Source organism: Brachycentrus maculatus, unplaced genomic scaffold (assembly GCF_059751285.1).
Source record: "Brachycentrus maculatus isolate JH-2025_06_01 unplaced genomic scaffold, ASM5975128v1 h1tg000011l, whole genome shotgun sequence".
Classification (NCBI taxonomy): domain Eukaryota; kingdom Metazoa; phylum Arthropoda; class Insecta; order Trichoptera; family Brachycentridae; genus Brachycentrus; species Brachycentrus maculatus.
The window spans coordinates 1,487,540-1,514,141 of NW_028280765.1; the positions used below are offsets into that span (position 1 = coordinate 1,487,540).

Here is a 26,602-nt window from a genome sequence, read left to right on the forward strand (position 1 = left end):
TTCAACGTAGTTGTTATTATTCAATAAATAATATTAAAATACAGAAAAAAGTTTTCTTCTTTACAACGCAGTGAGTAAATTAAGAATTTTTAAAATTTTGTCATTTTTAATAATATTTTTAGTGTTTTTATCCTTCTTTGCTCGTAATTTGGATTATTGTACTCTTATATTGGAACAATCTAACTTTACAAACAGATTTCGATTTTAGAGCTTCGGATTTTCTTAATTTGTTGTCGTAGTAGAAGTGGTAAGATTTTTTGGAATTTTAGAAAAATACAGTTGGCATTTACATAAAATATTCCACGTTCAAAGCATCAATGTATGTAGTACCTACTTTTATGTTTTTTTATATAGAAGGCCGTGAGACATCAGCGCCGCCAATGTAACAATGTTTTATTTATTCAGATTTCCGAACAGTAACTCCCAAAGTTTTGAACTTTAGTTGTAAAGTGTTTTTTTTAAATGAGGGTCACATTTTTTTTAAATTGTGATTTTCTTGCTAGAATTTAATTGATATGTTGTATTGAAATTCTTATTCTTCAATAAATAATAAGGCAATAAATAATAAGTGATTTTTTCACTGTAATATTTATTCAATATTGTCCTGGACTGGTACCTGAAGCGGAGGGCTGATCACCTTTCCTTCATGTGTTAACGATCAAGATAACACTGCGTTTATATGAAGCAGTGCCCTATGCACCACTAAGGTGCGGATAATGGTTTTATTATTATTATTATTATTAATATTTTTTTATATATATTATTGTAGCCTAATTGATGGAATTCCTTATTGTTGATCGAGTTCATATATTGTTGTATACATTTGTTTTTTATTATTTAATATTCAAAACATCTGATACCGATGTTGTATTTCAAGAACGAAAGAGGTTCAGGTGGCAGCCTAACATGGAACGTGCCGTTACGATAATGATACACCTGAATTCTGAAAACATTTCAGGATACAAACTCACGTACCTCTCCCGACTCACACTTTATAGTCCTTGGGGCTTGTCCTAGAAACGTGATAAAATTTCCTGTCACAACTTTCATGATCTAAAGTAACCCTAAATATCATGATTATCATCTATCTGTATGACATTGGAGCTCTATTACAAATATTATTTTTTATATTTTGTATATTAAGAGCATTGTTAACTTTGTGGTATAGTAATATAATGATGATTATGATAATATGGTGATCATGGAATGATTATTTCTAACCTAGCAGTCACGAAGTAGTGTTTTTTAAAGTTTTTTTTAAAGTGGTGTTACACAAAGTAAACGATGAACGATAAGCAGAGTGTTAAATTATTATTTAATTTAAATTATACTTATTGAATACAACTATTTCTTAAAATCTATTATGACACATATTTCGATCTATTGCGCATCATTTTCAAACACCGTAGTTTAAAATCATGCGAATGCATCGAAACACGTGTCATAATAGATTTTTAGAAACAGTGGTAGTTACCAAGTGAAACTTAAATTAAGAATATATTGTCTTTATCACAAAGTGACTGCCGAATTAATATTTTACTGTATTCAAATTATCGTCCTATTCAAAATAATGAATTGAAAAATGTCTCAATCTAATGTACCACATTATTCCATACATCAATCGGTGTCAGGATAACAAAGCCTGACTATATATACAAGTTTGAAGGTCTCTCTCCCTGGAAGCTGATTGAGTGTTTCAAATTTGGCAAACCAACAAAGTATCTTCTGTGTCCTCTCTGATCTCTTTGTTCTCCCGTTCTCCTTGCGCTGTAACGAAGCACCGCATAAATTTACTGAACGTTACTTGTTTAGGCTTAGGACTTGGCCAATATTGGACAACTTGTAGAGACCAAGTAATGCAAGACCTCTTCCACTATGTAAATTGTTAGTAAGACTTAAATTCTTCTAAATTAATAAAAAAAGTATCATAATATTAAGTTTATTGTACTGCAATGAAATAAAACCAGGTCGTGCACTATTATTTCAAATAAAAATAAAAGTGTCGATATATAATAGGATATCAATTGTACAATTGAAAAAAAAACTATGTGCTTCACAGAATCTCAACTGATGATATTACCATCTGTTAAAACTCCACATAAAATTTCAACTAACATACGAAGCGAAATCTGCAACAGTGTATATGTTATATACTTCTTTGGAAATAATGGCAATATGGTTGTAAAGAAATGGGCAGTGTGCGAGTTTACGGTGAACGTTACAAAAGTGCATGAAGTAAGCAGTAAAGCTAGCCCAACGCCAGGTCGTAAGCCCTGGAATGCTCAGATTTTCATCTATCTTTGAATAAAAGATAGATGAATATCTCAGTTTACGGACACCACGGATATATATATATATATATATATATATATATATATATATATATATATATATATATATATATATATATATATATATATATATATATATATCCGTGGTGACATCCACAAGTGTCAAATAGAAAAAAATATTATTTGCATTATTTAAAAAATAAAATTGTTTGGATTAACTTGAATAAGGCTGAAATTGAGATATTAAATGAATGGGTCTTTATTTAATATTTTCAATAGAAGTAGGTAGGTACTTAGTCTAAATCTACCTCTTAATTTAGTACTTACTTTACTGAATGCTTTCACATTTTCCCTAAATTAAAATTCGTGTATTATGATAACATCTTTGAAAGATTAAGCAATAGAAATTTTCCCCTTGCTCCAAGGGAACAAAGGTGTTTTCATTAAAAAAACCTAAAGGCAAAGAGATTTTTTAATTTGGACCCTAAAACGAATGCCTTACCAGTAAATAGACAAACTGGATGAATTATAAGGAAAAAATATAAAAATATTTTACCATAAATAAACGGTAATGTCTCATCATTACCTCTCTTAGGAATTTTCATATACATGGTATTTATATAAAAACATATATTTATTACAAATGTGATATATCAATATACCAAGATATAAGATATCACAGTTTTCAATGTATATTGATCTAATTTGACGCAATTTCCTTTATTGATAATAATGACACTGTTTTAACGTTTTATAAACAAACAATATAAATATATATATATATATATATATATATATATATATATATATATATATATATATATATATATATATATATATATATATATATATATATATATATATATATATATATATATATATATATATATATATATATATATATATCCTCTCTGCTTACTTCTGCGGGGAAGCAGCCTGATGGTTGGTTAGTTAGTTTGTTATATAAGAAATTAATGTTCGTGCAATGAAAAATAAAATTCATTTTAAAAGCAATTTCAATGCGATAAAAAAAAACAAAATAAAAATTTCAAGCTCGTTAGAATTTTGATGTTTTAATATTTTTGTGTATATTTGTTCAGTATACACGGATCTGTGAAGTGATTTGAACCAAAACGTTTGATATGTTTACAGAAACATCAAAGAGACAAGTAATACGGATGTTTGTTAGGATACATCATGGAATGTTTAATAAATGTGCAAGTCTAATAATCTCATCCGGTAAATATTGAAATAAGTGTAATGAGAACTGGAAAGTTGTATTAGTGTCGGGTTGTGGTCCCGTGGTTATTGTTGCGGACTCTTGAGTCAGAGTTTCTCGGTTCGAACCCACTCTACCACAACTTGATACCTAATTCTAATATTGAGCCGCTTAGGCTTACAGAACTAGTATGAAATTGAAGTATTTTGGTAAATAATAAAAACACAAATATTTTTCTAAAAAAAAATATATATGCATAAAAACATATTTATTTTCACTTTCTACCAGTGCACACGCGATCAGCAATTTTATTATTTTTAAATACATATTGTATTTTTTTATTTACCAAGGCGGTGGAAAATCTTCGGTAATAACTCGCTAGTGCTTTAACTATAGTTTATTATAAATAAGTATTACTAAGTAGCTCTAAGTATGTGACTGGTTTTTAGAAGAAACAAATCTAGAATTCCGCTTGCCATACTATGAGGGTATATAAACGATTATGGCTATGTTGTTATCACCACTGTGTCATCAACATACCCACAATCTTTACAATTTTAAATATTTGACTTCTTTTATATCGATACCTTGATATTCTTTGATAAACCTTGATATTAGAATAAAAATAATATATTTTTATTAATATGTCAACCACGATGACGTTATTGAGATGGAAATATTAAAGTCCGGGTGTTTTCATGTCTAAACACGTCTATGACTTGTTATTATACGATTTTTATTTTTTATTTTATTTTTATTTGTTCGGGATTTGTACAGCTTTACATATAAAAAAATATGAAAAACAATAGTTACATTAACAATGATAGACATAACATTAAATTAACAAAAATAGTTACGTTAAATAAAAAGCCAATTAATCAATTCCACATATATGTTATAAAACTATTTAAAAAACATTCAGAGATTAAAAAAAGAGAATGGTATTAAATAAAAGATTTAACAGGAAGGAGAAGGAGAAGATTTAAATCTGGTTAAAGAGATTCCTTTTTACCCGTTGTGTTAAATCCTGTGTACAATTTTTATAAAAAATATTATTCACAAATAATAAATTATTTGGCATGGCCATCAACCAGACAACTAATTTCGATAAATTGCCACAAGACCACACTTACTCTACCCCTATATTATTTGCTTTGTGACATCAAGAGCTTCAGAACGCCCTTAGAGCTTTATAATATAAAAACCTTTTATTTTAAAATTCAGTCTGTGTTCTAAAAAGTAAATGTTTTTTTAGGATAACGTTTTGAAATTTAAAACTTTGTAAAGACGGAGTCAAAGACTTTTTAAGATTAGTTCTGAAACGTTCTGTTGAAGGGGTTCTAAACTTAACTTTTGAACCTGACCTGAATAAGTTATCTTTGATTTAATAGTTTCCTAGGAATATGACAGAATAATACACGGTGGCACAAAATTAATCTCACTATCAGAAGATGTTATATTTTTTTGCAAATGGCGTCGTACGTCAATAATATTTGACATTTCGCTCACTCCTTTCAAGAACTTCATAAATAAAAAATCGTCAATTTTGAGTTGTGCATGTTTTCGTAATGCCCAGAAAATGTACTATATCCCTGAAAAAGCGGCATATTTTTAACTTAATATTTACCCGCTACAGGGCAGAAAGTGTTATTTTTGCATTTTGAAGAAAAGGTATTGTTTAATAATTTTTTTTTTAATATACCAAATATTTTTCAAATGAAGAAAAAATATTCAGGTTTTACCTAAAAGATCTATTGCACAGTAAAAAGTTAAATAAGTGGCTTGATATTTATTTTGAATACATTGTATTTTATGTTTGAACTTTAAAAACGTTCTCCTGAAAAATCAAGTTTTTATTTTATTTATGACGTTCTTGAAAGAAGTGAGCGATTTGCGAACAAGACAGCGGCAGTATAAAAACAGTTTGATGAGGATGGCGAAAAAATTAACTATCCATTTTTGTTTTTAAATATCTTTTTTACTAAATAGAAAAAATAATTTTAAGCAATGAAAATCCTTATTTGGACTTTTATAATTATTTCTGTTCAGTGAAAAGTATGATATCCGTCAAGTGGCTGCCGCCAGTGTTATACATTTTAGTCCGTTTTATCAATATGTTTGTATACTGCAACTGTCTAGTTCACAAATGTCAAATAAGGTTGATATGCAATACTATTTGCAACAATTACAACATCATCCTATAGGGTGCTGAATTTTGTGCCACCCTGTACGTTTGCAGTAAAATGCACAAGGATGTAAAAGTAATACATTACATTTAGTAGGGTGAAGAAATAACGTCTTCCACATAATCTCAAGGAATGACTTAACAAAGTTCCCATATAAACTATTTCATGTTTTCTTGCTCAAATTTCCTACGTGGCTTAAGAGTTAAAGTGCGCATTCTTTCAATTACAAAATAATATAAGATTTATCGTATTTTTTGTGTAATGTTTCAAAATAATTAACTAAATATATGACTGTCGTATGATAAAGAATTGATCGACAATTTAAGCAAATATCATTTATTATTTTAGCCTTTGTCCGCACTAATGGTGCATAGGGCAGAATAAATATCAATATAACACTGCATCGCATGGACGGAGTGTAAAATTTATCGTTAATTATATGAAAGCAAGGTGTTTAGTACTGCTCTTCAACTGCCAGTCCAGGGTGATATTAAATCAACATTAGACTGAAATTTACCAATTTATTTTGACACGTTAGGAACCTGGGATCTTCAGCAAACATTTATTTTCACGTTTGTTCTAATCACTACGTTATGGAGGCGCACATGGCTTTTTCATAAACCAATTTTTCGAAACATTATAAAATAAAACTAGAACTTTGTTTTCAACAGCTTTTATTTTTCTTACTTTTCTCCAATCGTTTTTGACAATAACCATGTCATCTTCAAAGTTATATAATTACAATTATAAAGGGAGTGTTATATTACCATACCATAAAGTTAACAATGCTTTTAATATTCAAAATTATCGAAGTTCTAGTTTTATTTCCAAAAGTTATATACAAATTGTTTTGTACTGTGCGTTAAAAAAATGTAAGCGAAAATGCCTTCAGAAGTATTTTTGACACATCCAAAATTTATGAGGAAGATTAAAATTGTTCACGCAAAACAACAGTTAACGAAGTCAAGGGTAGAAGGTTCATTCCAAACAGTAGAATATAGTGAATGTTGCGCATCCCTTGGTACTAGTTACGCTAGCCAACCAGTAATGAGATTACACTGCGAATGGCTAGGGCTCTCCGCGTGAAATAGTAAAGCCAAATTCAAAAGGATGTTCCTACAACGGAAATTATTTCTAGGTTCTCTTAGGCGAGAAGTTACGTTCCGCTTATAATATCGTTCCTCATCTTTCTAGTTTTATTTCAAGAACCATTGTTGAGTTAGGTATGCAGTTGTATTGCAAAAAATAAAATCCTCAATCTCGTTGAAGATACGAAGATTATGAAATAAAAATTAATTACATTTAAGAATTACGTCCGCCTCCGTAGTGTAATGGTCAGCACGCTCGGCTACCGTTCTGGAGGTCCCGGGTTCGATTCCCAAGGGGGGTAAAATAAATAAAAGTGATTTTTTCACTGTAATATTTATTCAATATTACCATGGACTGGTACCTGAAGCGGAGGGCTGATCACTTTTCCTTCATGTGTAAACGATCAAGATAACACTGCGTTTATATGGTGCAGTGCCCTATGCACCATTGGGGTGCTGATAAGGGTTTTATTATATTTTTAAGAATTACTGAAATATTAAAGTAATATTTTGACAAACTAAGCTTTAGCATTACCAAAACAAATTGCTATTAAAAAAATCCTTTAATACTTATACATAAATAAAGATTTTTCACCCATAAAATATTGAAATGTGGGTAGAACTGTAAGACAAATTTTGTTGTATAATAAATTAATATCTGCTTCCAAAGTTCAATGACGAAATCTTCTGAAGAAAATGTTTTACTCAAATGTTTTAGCCTTTCATTTCGCGTTGAAATTAAATAATAAATTATTCAATGATCCAGATTAAACTTTATTATTGAAATATTTGCTATTAACTTTGTGGAATAACATGATGATTTAAATATAAAAATGAAACAATTGTTTAAGACCACTTTTGAGTTTATTAATGTAAAACGACTAGTTTAGAGATTACACATGTTCTCATCAACATAACTTTTTGGAATGACATGATAATATAAATCTAAAAAGGAAACACTTGTTTCAGACCACTTTTGAATTAGTTAATGTAAATTCGAATAATTTCAAGAATTCCGATGGTTTTTCACCTGTTGAGTATAGCATCTGTAATTCTTGAAACTAGTCGTGTTTACATTAATAAACTCAAAAGTGATTCATTTTTATATTTGAATCATTAAGATTAAACAGTTAATTTTATTCAATATTAAGATTTTTACAAACAATTGTAAAATATTTATGTTTGTATGTTGGTTATTTATTGAGATTATTTTGAAAACTCAATATTGATTATAATCATTTTTAATTTATGACTCATATTGATATTTTTCTTACATGATTTCCTAAATATATTTTTTGATAAAATATTTTACTTTTCGTATGTCGTTAAGTACCTTATATACCATTTTTGATCGGTTTTACTAAAACTACTACTCCCGGGGTTTTCTAAGTCAGGAACATCCCGACCTATGTCCTATTCTTTATCCTCAAGTTCACCCGATTGGGCCCTTCGTCTAACTCGTGCCTTTGACCGATTTTGATTATATTTGAAGTGTGGTGTATATAAACTGACCATTTATTTTTGTCCCTAAAACGCGACATTTACCAATTTTTACGTAAAAGTATGTATATTCAAGAAAACACGTAGTTTTTCATAGTTTAATGTATTAATAAAAGAGGAATGTTGTTAAAGAAAATAAGAGGAATAAATATTATAAACATGAAAAAAAATATATTGTTTTATTATTCATATAAAGAGTCGGCGGTCTTCATATAAATAATTTAGTCTTTGCACATGACTCACCAGCCACCTACTTTAGCCATATGCACCGAAATCAAGCGAGGATTTGTTCAGCAAATTTATATGAAACGGCTATAACTACAAACTATCGTCGATTTTTTTCACTTTTTCATAAAAAATTCTTACAGTGTGTTGCTCTTTTTTTGAAAACGGGACATTTCGACGACATTGCTTGGGGACAACGGGACAGGCTATCTAAAAACGGGACCGTCCCGTTCAAAACGGGACGTATGGTCACTTTAGGTATATACGTGCTTTCCACTTGACTTTTCTCTGACCTAGTTTAGTCTCTCCATATTAATGGTTTTTCGGTGACATGACGGAAAAAACTTTTATATTAACTGATCGAAATTTCGATAAGATAGGGAGACTGGTTTTAAAACGACGCTTAAACATTTTTATGTGGTTTTGGAGCTTTTGTAATCCTGACATATCTGTTAAAAAATATTTTTATTAGTTTGACCGTGGGGTATTGACCTATTGTTCAAACGTGATAACGTAGTGACCCATTTCCATTCGTTTAATGAACTCAAATTGTTAAATCCCCTTTGTTTTAAATTCAATACACGAAAATTTGAAAAACAGGCTTTCTTATTTAAACCAATTTTGATTTGAAGTTAAAAAAATTAAAGTAATTTTTTTTGTTGTTTACATTTCCAAGAGCAAAAAGGCAAAGAAATAGTTAAAAAAAACATTAAGAAACTTTTTTAAGCAATTTTTTTTTGAAATATTTTTTCAAAAGTAAATATGAGTAGACTAACAAAATGTACATATAAATAAACTGTTATGATATAAGAAGCATTATCTCTATTTATATTCAATTCATATAACCTCGCAGGGAATTTTAGGCACGTTTAGGTTAAATTAATCTAAGAAATGACAGGTAAGCATCTGAATAACATACATGACTAATGACGATATAAATTTCAGATTAGTTATAATAAAAGTAAAAAGCGATATAAATTTGTAGAAAAAAATACAGACAACTATTTGTTAAATACTTTGTTATTCATTAATAATTCGTTCATAAGAATACTTGAATGTAATGCTATATGTATATATAAATATATATATATATATATATATATATATGTATATATATATATATATATATATATAAATATATATATATATATATATATATATATATATATATATATATATATATATATATATATATATATATATATATATATATATATATATATATATATATATATATATATATTTATATATATATATATATATATATATATATATATATATATATATATATATATATATATATATATATATATATATATATATATATATATATATATATATATATATATATATATATATATATATATATATATATATATATATTTTTTTTTTTTTTTTTTTTTTTTTTTTTTCAAAAGTAAATATGAGTAGACTAACAAAATGTACATAAATAAACTGTTATGATATAAGAAGCATTATCTCTATTTATATTCAATTCATATAACCTCGCAGGGAATTTTAGGCACGTTTAGGTTAAATTAATCAAAGAAATGACAGGTAAGCATCTGAATAACATATATATTTAACTAATGACGATATAAATTTGTAGAAAAAAATACAGACAACTATTTGTTAAATACTTTGTTATTCATTAATAATTCGTTCATAAGAATACTTGAATGTAATGCTATATGTATATATAAATATATATATATATATATATATATATATATATATATATATATTATATATGTATATATATATTTATATATATATATATATATATATATATATATATATATATATATATATATATATATATATATATATATATATATATATATTTATATATATATATATATATATATATATATATATATATATATATATATATAAATATATATATATATATATATATATATATATATATATATATATATATATATATATATATATATATATATATATATATATATATATATATATAAATATATATATATATATATATATATATATATATATATATATATATATATATATATATATATATATATAAATAATATTCTCATATTCGTGTATCCAACGTCTTGCACGGAAACATAAACTGTTAATTTGGGTTTGTTAATTTAAGGTCTTTATGGATATGACATTCTATCTTCTGGAGTTGACAGAATAATTAAAATCAGTCGAACATCACACGCCTGTCAGTAATCACGTAGAGGGAACTTTTTTTCAATAAATTAATTCAATCAAAACCGGAGTTTTTCTCGAAGAAGTGGTACGACGATAACATTCGATTGAACTCGGAATTTAATTAAAAATGGAATATATTTAATGGATGATATTTGTATTGTCGTGAAAAAAATGTATTAAAAAATGTTTTAGGGATAAAATCAATATTTGATGTATCACAGTCCACTCTCAAGACCTACATGAGTCATATAGCTCACGACCTGTCTTGGTGGTAGGAGCTTCACCTTCTCGGAGTCTAGTAGTTGTTCTCCAAGGATATAACTTCGATTACGAGCAAGTGTGTCACAGTTATAGAGAATGTGGACGGGTATTTCGTTATCTTCCGTACAAAATATGCAGACTGGGGGAATCATGCAGTCCAAATTTCGATATGTGCTTTCTCAGTCTGCAGTGTCCTGTGAAAGTCGTGGTTAGGGTCGTTATTATTTTCTTTCTAAACTTTAGAGCTTCTGATGTGAATTTCTCCGCTTACCCCTTGATCAGTTCCTTCACGTGTTTCATCCCTTTGCTGTTGGATCAGATTTTTTAACTCTTGTCTATGGCCCAGATCTTTAGGCCAATATTGATAGTGCTAAGTGTCAGTCCACTTCTGGGCTCAGGGCAATACAATAGATACAATGGATTCAATATCTTATGTCAATCAAGATTTGTCATAAAGTTGATTTATTTGTACATATTTTATATGTATAAATAAATACGAAAATTTTATTTTTAAGTAATATATGATTATTTTCAAATTTGTCTTAAATATTCGTGATTATGAGAAATAACTTCCAGATTTTGGTAAAAAGATTAAATAATTATTTTTCTGATGTAAAGTTTATTTTTGAAATACCATATTATTATTTCCATGGCGACTTTGGTAGTAACTTATAGAGTAAAAGTTTCTCTTATCCAATTACAAAGCAGCGAGTGGTGAAGTCAAGGTTTTACTCAAGTCACAAGATTACTCTATGAACTATTAGTAAGATTATTAACTATTAGTAAGCCCAAAGCCATATGAAAATTAAGCTTGCATTTCTATGAAAATAATAAGATATTGATAAGTTTAATGATACTATGTCGATAATCAAAGATTCGATCAATTCAATTTAATTATTGTTATTTTTGTAGACATTTCACAAAAGTGTATTTTCGAATCCATTATATTTTACATATATTATTATCAAATGGGTTTTCTTGATAGTCCTATCTCCAAAAAAACACAAGATGCCGTTGGATATAAAAAAATGTAAATATTGATTACATGTTAATCCTAGCAAGATAAATATTTTTTATTACGTACCTATGTTATTGTTAAGTGGAATGGTACACAACTATTTCTGTAGATCTGGAGAAAACTATTTATTATATTGAGAATTTAATATCTGTTAATCAGTTAATAGTAAGTTAAATCAAGAACTTAATGTTAGATTATTTTGTCGAAAGTTGTTTTGTATTTTGAGGGTTAAGTTTTTTCTAGGTTGTGTTTTTTGGTTAGTTTATGTATGTTATTAAAAATTTTAAATTTAAAAATTATATGTGTATTGAAAAATGCTCACAGGAAGAAAAGAAGTATGTATAATCATGTTTCAAAAAGCAAAATTTTACAATTAGACTCAAAATCTGTCGTTGATTTGAATTTATTACGTTATTTTTCCTTTGTGCATGTCCTAGCTACTATTGTTTGGAAGTGAAACATGGAGTTGGCAAAAGAAGGATGAAAGTAAACTGAATGTAGTCGAAATGCGATTTCTCAGAAGAATGTGCGACAAAACGATGTATGATAGATATGCGAATAGTGAAATAAGGAAGGAATGCAAAGCTGAGATAAGCATTATCGATAAAATTAAGAAAGATGTGTTGAGATGGTTTGGACATGTAGAACGAATGAGTGAGGAAAGAACGGTAAAATAAATTTATGAGGCGAATGTAAGTGGAAAAAAGAGCAGAGGAAGACCGAGAAAAACATGGCACGATCAGGTATGCCAAATACTTGAAAGTGGTCAGGTTAGGAGTCGTAACAATCGGCGAGTATGTATGAGGAGATGCATGAACGTGGAAGAGGCGAAGAATGTTTGCAAAGACAGAGTGATGTGGCGTTCTATTCTCTCTGCCTACCCTTGCGGGGAAGCGGCGTGATGGTTAGTTAGTTAGTTAGTTCTAGCTACTATTCTTTCTCTATTTCCTTTCCTATTTGGAAGAAATGTCCTTAATTCGAGCTATATTCTATTACTAGGTAAGTGTGTGGAGCGTAGGATTGATAACTTTGTCCTGAAGAAATTAACACCGCGTCAATCTGATAAGGTGCTCTTTGCACCAACGGGTGCTAGAGCTTTCTTACACTCGGTGCAATAAACTACCAAGACTAACAACGTACATCCGTTATAATATGTTGTAACCTTATGTAACATTTGTGATTTTGCTTAGTATGTAAATGTTTAACACGGCATAGTAATATTGTCAATTAATTTTAGGTTAAGGGTAAACAAGGCAATCTAAATTATGATCAAGACAATTCGTAGTAGGTGCCTACATATAATAGTATGTAAAATTATTCCATTATATAAGCTGGGATCCTTCAGTTTCCTTTGCAAATCCTCGTAGACACATGTCTTGTGTAGGAAAATCAATTTAAGTTTAAGGTTGGATTCAACTATCGTAACTTATGAATATGAACACTCAAAATATGAAAAAGTATATTTGATTGTAAATTACGTTGCTATTTAGCGAAGTGAGTATTATTTGTTAGATTGTTTTATTTTATTAAAATTAAACACTTGAATATACCACTTTATCGAGTTTTATTTTTATTTACGACTAGTTTCGAAAACGACAGTTGTTTTCATCTTCTGGTACAAATTAAAAATTGTTTTAATTCGTATCAGAAGATGAAAACAACTGTCGTTTTCGAAACTAGTCGTAAATAAAAATAAAACTCGATAATGTGGTATATTTAAGTGTTTAATTTTAATAAAATAATCATGTCATTCTACATAGTTAATGCCGAATCAGTAAATAATTTTAGATTGTTTTATTAAACGTGTGAGGATAACGTTTTATCAATTTATATTGATAGAAGATTGAAAATTTGACCAAAAGCATATGAAAAATAGTTTTGGTTACGTGGTTTTGCTTTTGATATAAACGAATAAAATTATATAAATAATGAGAATACTCGTGTAACAAATTAAACGAGGAAGGAATAAAAAAGTAGTAATTGATTTAAGATAGATGGTCTTATGTTTTGTCCATAAAAAAGGAGTCGTTGGAAAAAGAATAATCCATTACGTTCATTTGTCTTTTGTTAAAACCTTGTATTGAAAACTACTGTTGCAAGAAACAAAGATTTTACGAGTCTTTATCTCAAATTTGAACCAATCTGGGACGTGAATGTCAAGTTTATTTAAACGAATTCTCTTGTTTATTATGAAAACGTTCCTCGTTTTAAAGCATGGACAAAGACCACTCTATCTAATTAAAAGGTTTGGATGTAATTACGAGCGTAGTTTAGTTGTAGGCTCACCCTTGTAGGTTGGTACGTTGTTAATAAATTTTACATTTTATGCCCTTGAGCGAGATTAAGGGGTTCATGTTTTGTGCCGACTACCGTCCATGAATAAATAAGCCGCGATGTGCTTCTTACGCCCGAATTTACGTGCATTTGCATATGTATGTAGGAAAAATTAATCTTATAAAAAAGTAAGGAGGAAAATTACGTATGTATGGTAAGAAAATTATTTTTCGTTTTTAATATTTGAAGTGTTTTCAAATTTTCGTTCTGAAATTTGTGATTTTCTACGCTTTGGTGTTATTTATATCAAGATTTTTTTATGGATATCTAACATAGATGAAGAAACATATTTAATATAGGAATATGGAAGTTCATGAATATATGCCACCGGCAAAATAATATGCAGTTAATATTTTCAATAAAATGTATAACTTCCTGAATGACCATGAAAATCTGCGATATGAAATCAGGTCTGATAATTATTTCGATTTAAAAATCGGTCAAAGTAAACGTTTAATAACACGTTAATTTTATAAATTATTAAGTTATGTAATAAACGAGTATATCTACATAGGTATAAAAATAAAATAGTGTAAGACCACCATTGAGCTTATGTAAATATGACTAGTTTTGAGAAATACAGTTTTTCTTATCAGTATGTAAAAATACAATATTTGTTTTTTCACTTGTTAATGAGAACATCTGTAGTTCTCGAAACTAATCATGTTAAGATTATTTAACTTAAAAGTTGTCTTTTACAAGTGTTTTGTTCGTATATTAAAATCATGTCACCATGCAATAAAAATATGTAATTTTTTATTATTATTTAAGACAGAATATCATTATATGATTATGAAATGTAAGCGAATTTCCCTCATCGTCAAAAATCCTAAATAGTTTACATATAAATTGATTTTATATTATAAGTTGACAATATTATCTTTAAATAGTACATATTTTAAATTGTCATTATTTGTTTAATGTTCAGAATAAAATCCAAATAATCCTCTCATTTTCTAGTTGAGTTGTTCAAAGAAAATTCTCATTATTATACAAAGTGTCTTAGAGTATACCCACGCAAATAAACTTCCGCTCGTCTTTTGTCAAGTATGGCCTTTATAATGAAACAAAATATATTCATCCCCTACTTACATAGGTACATTGCCTTATTAAAGGAGGGTTAAAAATACATTTGTCTTATTTTTCGTAATAATGCTGGAAGTACATATATTCGTATTACTGAAAAAATATCAATTCAGCATTTAATATACAAAAACATACATGTAATTTACGCAAAAATATCAAAATAATTATTTTGAGAAATAATTAATTTAATATGTATTATGATAAGTATCTACTTAATATGAACGTAGATTTTTATACTTACTGCTAATTATATAGCATGTCTTTTTTTGGTTGGTTTGTGTATTATTCATGGTCGGAAGGAGGAAATACTTTACATATTTCCTAAATAATGTGTTCTTTACTTTAGTTTTGTTTGAAATATCACGTTTACAAAACTTTTACTCCCATACCTATTTACCATAAATTAAAAGTAATTTGATATTTTTAAAATGTCTGCAGCAATATTAATAAAAAAAAGTCTGTAATGTAACACCGATAAGTATTACCTGATCGTCTAATATTCTATTTATTCGTGGAGTTTGTAAAATATCTGTTTAATTTCTAATATTGAATTTCGTGCAATTGTTTATTTATTTTTATTTTATTTTGTCTATTGTAACAAGATTGTCAAAACATTCTTAGTCATTATTAAATGCTGTGTGTTGAGGTATGGACAGCTTGGTCTAAGTTTCCACTGATAATAAATAAGAAACAGTTCCTACCTCCTTATTCTTCAACGTTCCAAAGGCATAACTCTCAAATGTTGACTTAGCTTTATATACGGCGTTTGATAATGATATTGAATGCATCGAAACGCGTATCACAACAGATTTTAATAAATACTCTAACGTGGTATTTACCAAGTGATTTTTGTTTTGGATTTTAACCACAAAGGGACTTGGAATCAATTGATTAAATTCGGTGAAATTTTATATTTATCTTTTAAGTCGTCTTCTTCTTCTTCCTTCTTATAGATCCAAGGATATGTCTGTTCCGCTATCTATATTTTGTGATATGAACTGTCAGTGTTCACGCCTATGCTTTGGAAGTCTTTCAGGTGGCCTTCTTCCGTCTGGGTTCTCTTGAAGAGCAATTATGGCCATTACAGAATTTCTTTGCTGTTTTCCTCATCTGACTATATCCTCCGTGCTACACATTTTAAGAATTTCTGTGTTCTTCGTATTTTAAGTGACCCTTTTAAATGATAACAATAGGATAAATTTTTATTTTATTACATTAATTGTTAATTTTTTTAATTGTTATCTTCGCATCCCAATCCTTACTGGTCCGATGTCGAATCTCATTCGACATCAATTTTTTGCTCTTAGGTCCCATGTCGGATGTTATTCGACATTTTTTTCATCATAAGTATTATTTATTTAAATTCCAAACTTACATTTTTGTCACTCGTATCTATTACAACAGTATGTGAAGCAGACGACAAAAGATTTTTTCGAATTGGAATGTTACTGTCTACCTAGATTTTTTTTTTAATTTTGGGGGACCAGGAAGAGTTAGTGTGGACATGTCTAATTTTAGAAAACAAAAGTGTTAAACTGGAAACACAATGTGCAAAATAAGATTAGCAGTTGACACAAATTGATTAGGCAGTAGGGCATAAAGATCTATCGGATTTAGTAGCGTCTTATTTAGAAAATATGACAAGACGAATAAGATAAATAAATGAACCATGTGACAAATCTTGATTGATATAAAATATTGAATTGTATTGAATTTAGAAATTAGAAAATTTAATTCGAATTATCGAATTCATGAGTCGAATTCTCGGTTCGAACCCACTCGACCTCTGTTTGATACCAATTTCTAATATTATTTATTGATTCGCCATTAACTTTGTGGAATGACATGATTATTTTATTAAAATTAAACACTTCAATAATCCACTTTATTACTTTTATTAACCTATATAAACACCTAAATATATTTTTATTCGTTAGTTTTAATTTGTACCAGAAGATGAAAACAATTGTCGTTTTCAAAACTAGTCGTAAATAAAAATAAAACTCGATAAAGTGGATTATTTAAGTGTCCAATTTCTAATAATGAAACGCTTAGGCTCACAGAAATAGTATAAAATTGAAGTATTTCTGTAAATAATTTAAACGCAAATCTTATTTTTTTTAAATAAAAAAAAATATTTGTTAAATAAAAATATTGTTAAAAGACTGTTATCTTCGGATGATCTTCCTACTCACCTGACTATTTTAAAAAATATATGATTTCAGGTTAAAAGGAGCATTATGCTAAAGATGGCCGACGCTTGTCAAGAGATGTCCTCGAAGCAGACCCGCTTCCACGAGATGTACGTCCAGAGGCACAATAACGTCAGTATCCTGTATGCGGACATAGTCAATTTCACCCCACTTTCGGAGCAACTCAGCGCCTCAGACCTGGTGAAGACCCTCAACGAGCTGTTTGGAAGGTTCGACCAGATCGCCCAGGTAACTTAATTTTCGACAATATTGTGTTAGTGAGTGACAGGCGCCGTGGCGTAGTTAGTAGACGCTCGACTGCAAAACTGGCGTCGCGGGTTTGATTCCCGCCAAGTGCAAAATAAATTTAAGAATGATTTATTTTAAATTGGTCTGGGTGTCTGTGATTTTTTCAGATTTATCTTCCCAATCCTTACTATCCTACCTGCAGACAAGCCTCTAATAGAGGCTTTGCGGGTGTTTCCCATAAAAAGTGATATACACGAAGACTTAGACGTAAAGCGGTCTGGAAAGGTGAAGATGGAACTTGGAAAATAATGAAGCAACATTATTTTTTGACATCTCAACATAAATGAAGAAGAATATGGAAGTCTGGGCATTTTCAGGGCTTACGATCGTCATAGGCCTGGTTAAATGATCACTTTATACACGTGTAACATTCACAAATTCTACCCACGACTGACAACCACACTACTCAAATTCTTGAGACTTCTAGATGTATAGATCAAACTTGTTTCACAGTATGAGCTAGTATGGTCGAAATATGACCTCCCAGAAGAATATACAGCAAAAAAAAACATGTTTTAAATGTTCGAATGGTGAATTAGGGAAAGAATGCATGACTGAGACAAGTATTATCGACAAAATGAATAAAGTTGTGTTAGGATGGTTTGGACATGTTGAACGAATGAGTAGAGAATGAACAGAAAAATAAATCTATGAGGCGAATGTAGTCGGAAATAATAGCAAAAGAAGACTGAGGAAAACTTGGCATTATGAAGTATTTAACAAAGTTGAAAATGGTAAAGACAGGAGTCGGAATGATCAATAGAATTGTGTGGCGTTCTATTCTTTCTGCCTACCCGTTTGTGGAATCGGCATGGTGGTTAGTAATTGTAGCTGTTTTACGTAAATAATAAAACAAATTGTAGAATATGGGAAGATAGCATGTAATATACTTTTTTAAAAGAATAATTTATAGTACCTACCACGTTTGTAATATTGTAATTCTAACGTTAAATTAAAGTTTATCGTTGTTTACCAATATGGTCTATATATCGTGGGTGTACTGGCAAAAAACGTTAACTGGAAAATATGTAATTTCGACTTGATGCAGTATTATAATGTTTCTAACGTTCTATAAAGTGACAAATAAACCAAGTAGTTTAAAATGTCATATTTATGTGTTTTTAAAAGTAAATTTTACTCTTAGTTTAAAAGCGGGTATTTTATTCAGGTTAAAAGCTTTATAACAGGGATTATTAAAACAGGGATTTTTGGGTTAACGTTTTTTGCCAGTATGCCCACGATATGTATATTTTAGCTTAATGAGAAAGACCCTTCCCTTCATTGCTTTGAATGAAATGATTTTCATTGTTTACCAATAACTGAACTGGATTGGCTCTGTTATCTTTGTTTGTATATTCAAACGAAAACACATACGTTTATGGAATAAAGTAAGAAGAAAATAAAAACAAGGGTTGTTGTTCGGAGTTTAATTAGTTACATCAAGGGTAAATCTCTTTTTTGTTGTGATTTCTCTAGAAAATGTTAACTTAACTGATATAGGGTACAAAAGTAAACCAAAAAGAAAACAAGTAAAAAAGTCCATTCATCCAAATGATTTCTCTGGTTGTACGTTAAGGCTGTAAGATTAAAAAGAGGGACTTTGTTCTTTTTGTAAAGTTGCCCCATTTAAGCTGCTTGTTGTAAAAAGGATTTTCCTGAAAAGGATGCGTTGTGAAATGGGATGTAATTCTTTCGATGTTCTTATTTGATTTTATATAGGATTATTAAAATAACCTATTTTTCAACGTTACTTTAAAATAGTGAAACGATTTATTATTTTTGATTAAATCGTCTCAATATAGATGAAGTGGAATATAGATGTTGCGGTATTTACAGGGCTTATGATATGTTATAGGGAGGTCAAGTGATCACATTACACACGTGTAACATTCACCATTGTACCCATCGTGGACAGCCATACTATTAAAATTTATGTAAAACTCTTACATGTATCGTAAGGCTCATGACGCTTTATGTGTGAGTTCACTGGAGCCATCTATGGTTGGTGTGAAATAAATGTTTTTAGCAGAGACCCTTTTATTTAGATATATCCAAGATCTTAACCAGATCATTTTACATACCGGGAGACGCCTGAATGTTGTTGAAAAATCTGAGTTTCTCTATGTACGACGCATCTCTATTTTTACAAAAAAATCTCCAAGTTTCAAAAATCTCCAAGTGGAGAACCTAGATTCGTGAACAAGGATTTGGACACACACATTTTTTTGTGAGGTCATCTGCTTATGTAATTTAACGATCAACCTATTGTTAATATAATTTAACGATCAAAAAAACGTGACCGCTGCAAGGGCGCATCCCATACATCAAAGGCTGCGGATAGGGGTAACAATTAATGTAAATTCATAAATTCTCATCTTCATTTTCATATCTCATGCTCCAATGATCCATATATTTTTATAAATATATTTTTTGGCATCTCATCAAAGATGAAGAAGAATATGGAAATGCCCAGACTTCCATATACTTCTTCATCTTTCATCAAAATTCTCCTATAATTGGAGATAATCCAGATTTGTAAAAAAGTATTTGTACGCACTCAAAATGTTGTACATATATTATATGTATATATATATATATATATATATATATATATATATATATATATATATATATATATATATATATATATATATATATATATATATATATATATATATATATATATATATATATATATATATATATATATATATGTATATATATATATATATATATATATATATATATATATATATATATATATATATATATATATATATATATATATATATATATATAAATTCTTGCGCACCCTATGTCTTACATATTATAAAAGCTTTTAAAAGTCCATTACACATAGTATATTTTTTCAAATGAGTTTTTATTTTAAGTCAGGTACGATTTTGAATGACTAAAAGGAGACTCCGTTGAAGATCAAACACCGTTTTAATTGAATCAGGAATTCATGAACAAGGTATCAAATTCGTTACTTTGAAAAATAAATATCTGGTATCAGGAACTTCAAATTTGTAAAACATGGTTTTATTTCATGGTTTATAAAGATATTTTAAAAAAGCTCGCAAACCCTCTATTTTTAAAGGCTTCTCTGCAAGTAGGATGGTAAGGATAGGGATAATAAATGTGAAAAATATATCTCAAACACCCAGACCAATTGAAAAAAAATCATCTCATCAAAACATGTCTCTAGTGAAGTTCATAGTGATTCATGAATAGTGTTTAAAAATTGGTTCATATATAGAGAACTTCCAAGAATTTGAGTAGTGTGGTTGTCAATAATGGGTGGAATTGGTGAATGTTACATGTGTGTAAAGAGATAACTTAAACCAGCCTATGACGGTCGTCAGACGGTAAATGCCCAGACTTCCATATTCTTCTTCATCTTTGATGAGATGTCAAATAATAATATGAAAATAACTCCTGTAATTGCAGATAATCCATATTTTATGAACAAGTGTTTGGACACACTCAAAATGTTGTAAAAAAATAAATCTTGAATTTATTTTGCACTTGGCGGAAATCGAACCCGCGTCGACCGTTTCGCAGTCGGGTATCTACTCAACTACGGCACGGCGCCTGTCAAAAGCATACACAATTTAAATAAAACTTACAAATCGTATATTGCAATATTTTGTGTCAGATGTATGTTTTTTATGGATTTGATTTTATTCAGTAAATTTTTTCTATTGAAAAAAATACGGAAAAAATAACGTTTTCTTTTTATTTGTGAATACATTTAATTTTCATTATATTATTATTATGACGACGGAATTTTTGTGTGCTTTCTGTCTTAATAAATTGATAATAGCGTACTTCAAAAAACATTTTTTTCTTCGTCACATATCCAACTATTTTGGTGCTTTTTCAAATCAACGTAAGTTAATGGAATGGGTATCGTATTGTAAAATATGTATTTGGGTAGGCATTGGATCTTAACACCTCAGAACCAACGCCCGTCATACTATCACCGGACCGTAATAACTCAACTGAATTATTCATAGCGAAATTGTGAAATAAGACAATTTTCAGCCTGGCAGATTTGGAATTTAGATTCCTGAATTCGCGAATCATGCGCTTGTATCTATTTTAATACGAACTTTTGTAAATAAGAATTCTCGGTACGATTTTTTCATTTTCATTGAGATGTTCACATGTTTACTGCATTACGCTGTCAGAACACAAGAACTCTTTCATGTTCTTTTTGATTTTCAATTATTGTTTTCTTTTTGAAAAATTACACTTTTAAATTTCCACGTTATTTGTGATGTTCTAATTAGCATTATGTTTATGTTCACTTTCTAGGACAGGGGAGGAATATTTAAATAATTTTCGAAATTTTTATTTTATTTTAAAATCACAGAAACCACAATTAATATAAAGTCTCTATACCTGTACAGGTTATATAAGAAAGATACGAACTGTAAGTGAAATTGTTTTGAATTTTTTCAAATTCAAAATTTAAAGGAAAAAGTAAAGCGTCTGTTTTTTGTATTTGTCGTCCATTTTTAGCTGAACAAATTTTTATGAATTTTTTTAAAAACGGTTATTAAAAAAAAAAATTAATCTCAATTGTTAATGGTTCTATATTATGTAACAACATTTTCATTTATATTAGTTGTATTAATAAATATTTCATGTACGCCAATACTTGATGTTATTTTAAACAAATATATAAAGAGTGAGTCTAAAGCTAGTAAATGATATTTTTATTGTACTCAGTAACGGAACAGTAGCAGTGAAGCTATATTGCGATTATTAATTATTAAAGAAATATAAATATTTGTGATGTCATCATACACGTAAATATTCTCGTATCATTTTATATACGTAGGTCTAAGCCAGCCGTTATTGAAAAAATCAAATTGTGGTAGAGTATGGTAGACTTATATTTTTGATTGACATCTTTACTATTCGTTTTGTTTAAGTTTAATTTTTCGTAAAAATGAAGATGGTGTTAAATCGTCACCTCGATTTGTCAATATGGTTGTGGCCGAATTTCAAGACACGCTTACGAAACATTTTATGGAAAATAGTTGAAAAACAATTAAGACATTTACAATGAATACATTGAAAAAACAATTAAGTCTGTACTTAATTACATATCAAGAAATACAATTACAGCGGTATCTTTTGATCGCTTTCTTAATTATTCTACTTTTATGTTCTGTTATTTTTCAGATCGATTATTTGACAATTGTCCAAATTTACCTATATTTAACAAATATTAAAGTAAATTATTTTTAAAGCCTTTTATTAATCCGTTCGATTTTTAAAATCTTTTACTTCTTCTGTAATTATATGTCCTAAAATTTTCAATTCGTTTCGGTTACTACCCTTGGTATTTCAGCGTTTAATTAGTATTTCCGAGAATTTTTAATTACATGTCTTGATTTCAAAGGCGTCTTAAGATAGACCGTATCAATTTAGGACACTGAACCCATAATATTTATTTTCCGACGAACTACGCCTGTTCACTACCAGGGGTCTAGGGTTAATAGCGTCTGATCTCGTTAGTCAATTCATTATGTCAGTAAGGCTTTAATATCACGCCTTGGTAAGGTTTATCCGTTAAGTAATTAATCGGTCTTTCACGACCATCATTTTAAATCTTTACTAGCTAAGCAAACTTTTTTGTTAATTATTTAAGTTTTTTTTTTATTATTTACTAGAACCTTAATATTATAAGGTACCGTAAAGTGGGTATACTTTGCACCATGGGTTATACTTTGCACCACCTTCTGTAAAGATATTGTAGAGCTGGTCATCTCTGATACATGTCATTTTTCATTCTACTTTCTATTGATTCTGATAGATGGCACTTCAATCTACTTTTTAGTTTACAGAAGTAACAGTCGGTCGCTATTGCTTCAATGCGTTTTTCCTGTCCGAACGGAAAGAAAGTTTTCTGTCTGAAAATTGTGTCCGAAAAAATCCAGTGGAATCAGTATACTGAAACTAGTTACAACAAGTGAGTGGTCTCTAAATCGTAGGTAGATAGGCCCTGTTTTTCTCAAATGCTGTATTTTTTAGTTACATTGTCAAGTTTATGTAAAAATAATATTTTTTTAAGAACGGACTTGTATTGACCACATTTGGGGTAACATTGCACCAAGTGCAAAGTATCCACAAAAGGCCATAGTTAATTAATTTGATGAAAAGTCTTAAAACGGCTAATACAGCTTGACATGTTTGCTAAATATCTATAGGTTTTGTGTACTTTCTTAATTCCTGATGGTATATTTTTTTCAAAATGTCAAGAACACACAAACAGCGGCCTTATGCCAGACGATACTGCGATTTTACACCGAAGAGAGTGGAGCAGTGTTTGGAGGACATTCGAAATGGTACAATCAGTCAAAGAAAGGCTGAAGAAATTTTCAAAATCCCTAGAAGGACGATTAACTATAAGCTCAAAGGTCAGCACACAAAACCTGTGGGAAAACCTCCGATATGTGACAAGGACGAAGAGCAATCCTTCGTAAACTGCATAGTAGACATGAGTGAGTACGGTTTTCCAGTGAGTGTTTTTAACATTCGCTACATTCTAATAGCCTATTAGGATAGATTTGGCAGAAGAGTACGAATATTAAAGAACAACGTACCAGGCTCTGAATGGATAAGATCATTTTTGCAAAGACATAAAACCTTGACTGTTGCTAAAACTAGTCAGTTGCTTAATCGGTTGCCATTAAAAGCATATGACGATGACAAGCGCCAGAGTTTTCAACAGTTTTTGGAAGAAAACAGATTCAACCCAAAGAATTCAGTCTTAAAACGCAGGAAAACGATACCGATAGAACCAGGTAAGAGCATTGCTCACGATCCAAATGTCGAAATGAACGTTGACGAGACACAAATGCTACCTGAACCAACTGCATCAATGATCCCACCTTCCGCATCGAAACTTCCAGCATGTCTAGCATTAACTGATTATAGTTCACACGGAAGCTTTGAGGAAGAGGGAGAAGAACAAAAACGATGACTGAAACCAGTTATCGTATTTGTTCTTCCGTTTCATTAAGACCAGTAAAAAAGAAGGTGGGAGAATATGTCGTATTTCATTATGAAGGAGAAAAATTTCCGGGACAGATTTTGGAAATAAAGAAAGACAGAGCTGTTAAATTCATGCAGGAGAGTCTCAAATCGTGGAAGTGGCCGATGAAGGATGACTTTCTTCAATATTCTTGGAAGGATGTAGCGGGTTCCATAAAAGAACCGAAAATGCAATCCAAAAGAGGTTTCTTTACCGTCCCGGAACTTGACCATATTTAGACCTAATTTAATTTTAATTCCTATTACCTATGTAGTACGATATGTTTTAATATCCACCTTTTATTTTATATAATTTTAAACCTTCAGTATTGAAAAAAAAACATTTTTGTTAGATTTTTCAATATTTAAAAAAAAAAATCTATCAAGTGTCTTATTTTTCCATAATTATACAATATTACAATCTGCATTTAGTGAACTGTGAGCCAAAACCCTTCATAAGGTCCAACAAAACTTGTAGGATAGCCTTTACTTTGCATCAATTTGGATTCTAGTACGAAAAGTGTAGAGAAAATATCATGGTGCAAAGTTGTACTTTACCCCGGGATACTTTGCACCAAAATATAAATATAAAAAAAAAATACAGGCAAAATAGATAAAAATTTAAAAACGTATCAGACATATTACAGGTATATGTGTTATTACATTGCAATAGTTGAAACCTCAGAAACAGTAAAAAACCTGATCTGAATAGACAATTTTTTGAAAAATTGCAGCATTTTGGTGCAATGTATACCCACTTTACGGTATTTAACTTATGTGGCAAGGCAAATAGACGCATGTTAAAAACAGTAGTTTTGAGATAAAAGAGTTTATAGTTAACTTAAAATGATGTTTTTTGCCTAAACATGTAGCAAATTAATACAATTTTGTGGCTATTTGGATAATGAATATCTCGGTATAGGAAAGAAATGGAGCAAAATCTGTGAGTGTTTATGATAGAGGCAAGTTATAAAAATGCTTTGAGCCGTGTAAAGCAGCTGGAGTTACGGCTAGTTGCCTTTACATATTAATTTAATATTATTTAATATATGTTGTTAGAAGAACATGCAAGAGAGATATTAGTTGGATATTTGATGAATCGGTCTAGAAAATGTTATTAAAAATATTAATGAGCATTAAGATTATTCAAGAAAGAATCGAAGGATAAACTGGTGAATGAAGGGACAAGGGCAAGTTAGCAAGATATTCAATAAATCGAGGAGAACGTTACTATAGTGTTGTATCAAGGGGGTCAAGAGTTGGTTTAAAAAGATAACAGTGGAAATTGTTTCCCGGACAAAAGCGCAGTTCTCAAGTTTTTAATAATTTGCCAATGCCAAACTTGCTAATCATTATTTATTATTTTCAAACTTTATTAATCAATTTAAAAATACTTTTTAGCGCTAATTAGCTATCTCAAATTATAAATATCAATTTGCTTCAATATAAAGTAAGGAGTTACACGTGGATGGTTTGACTCTGGCCAATGTCTATACACGACGGATTCTTCAATTCGTTGGACACATTACGCGTAGCAATGGGGATAGTCTGGAACGATTGGTTGTGATTGGTAGTCTGGAGGGAAAGAAAGGGAGAAAAAGATCTCCTGCACGATGGACTGATCAAGTTAAGATAGTAGCAGGCAACTCT

General features: G+C 29.4%; 1 protein-coding gene across 1 annotated transcript in view; it reads left to right on the forward strand.

Annotated features, from left to right (window-relative positions):
* Ac76E (adenylate cyclase type 2 Ac76E) overlaps nt 1-26,602 on the forward strand; it is a 226,135-nt gene that overhangs the window by 134,117 nt on the left and 65,416 nt on the right. The window contains exon 6 of the mRNA XM_088262602.1: nt 17,627-17,842. Within this exon, the coding sequence (XP_088118728.1) occupies nt 17,627-17,842 (216 nt within the window). The remainder of the gene's footprint in view (nt 1-17,626; nt 17,843-26,602) is intronic.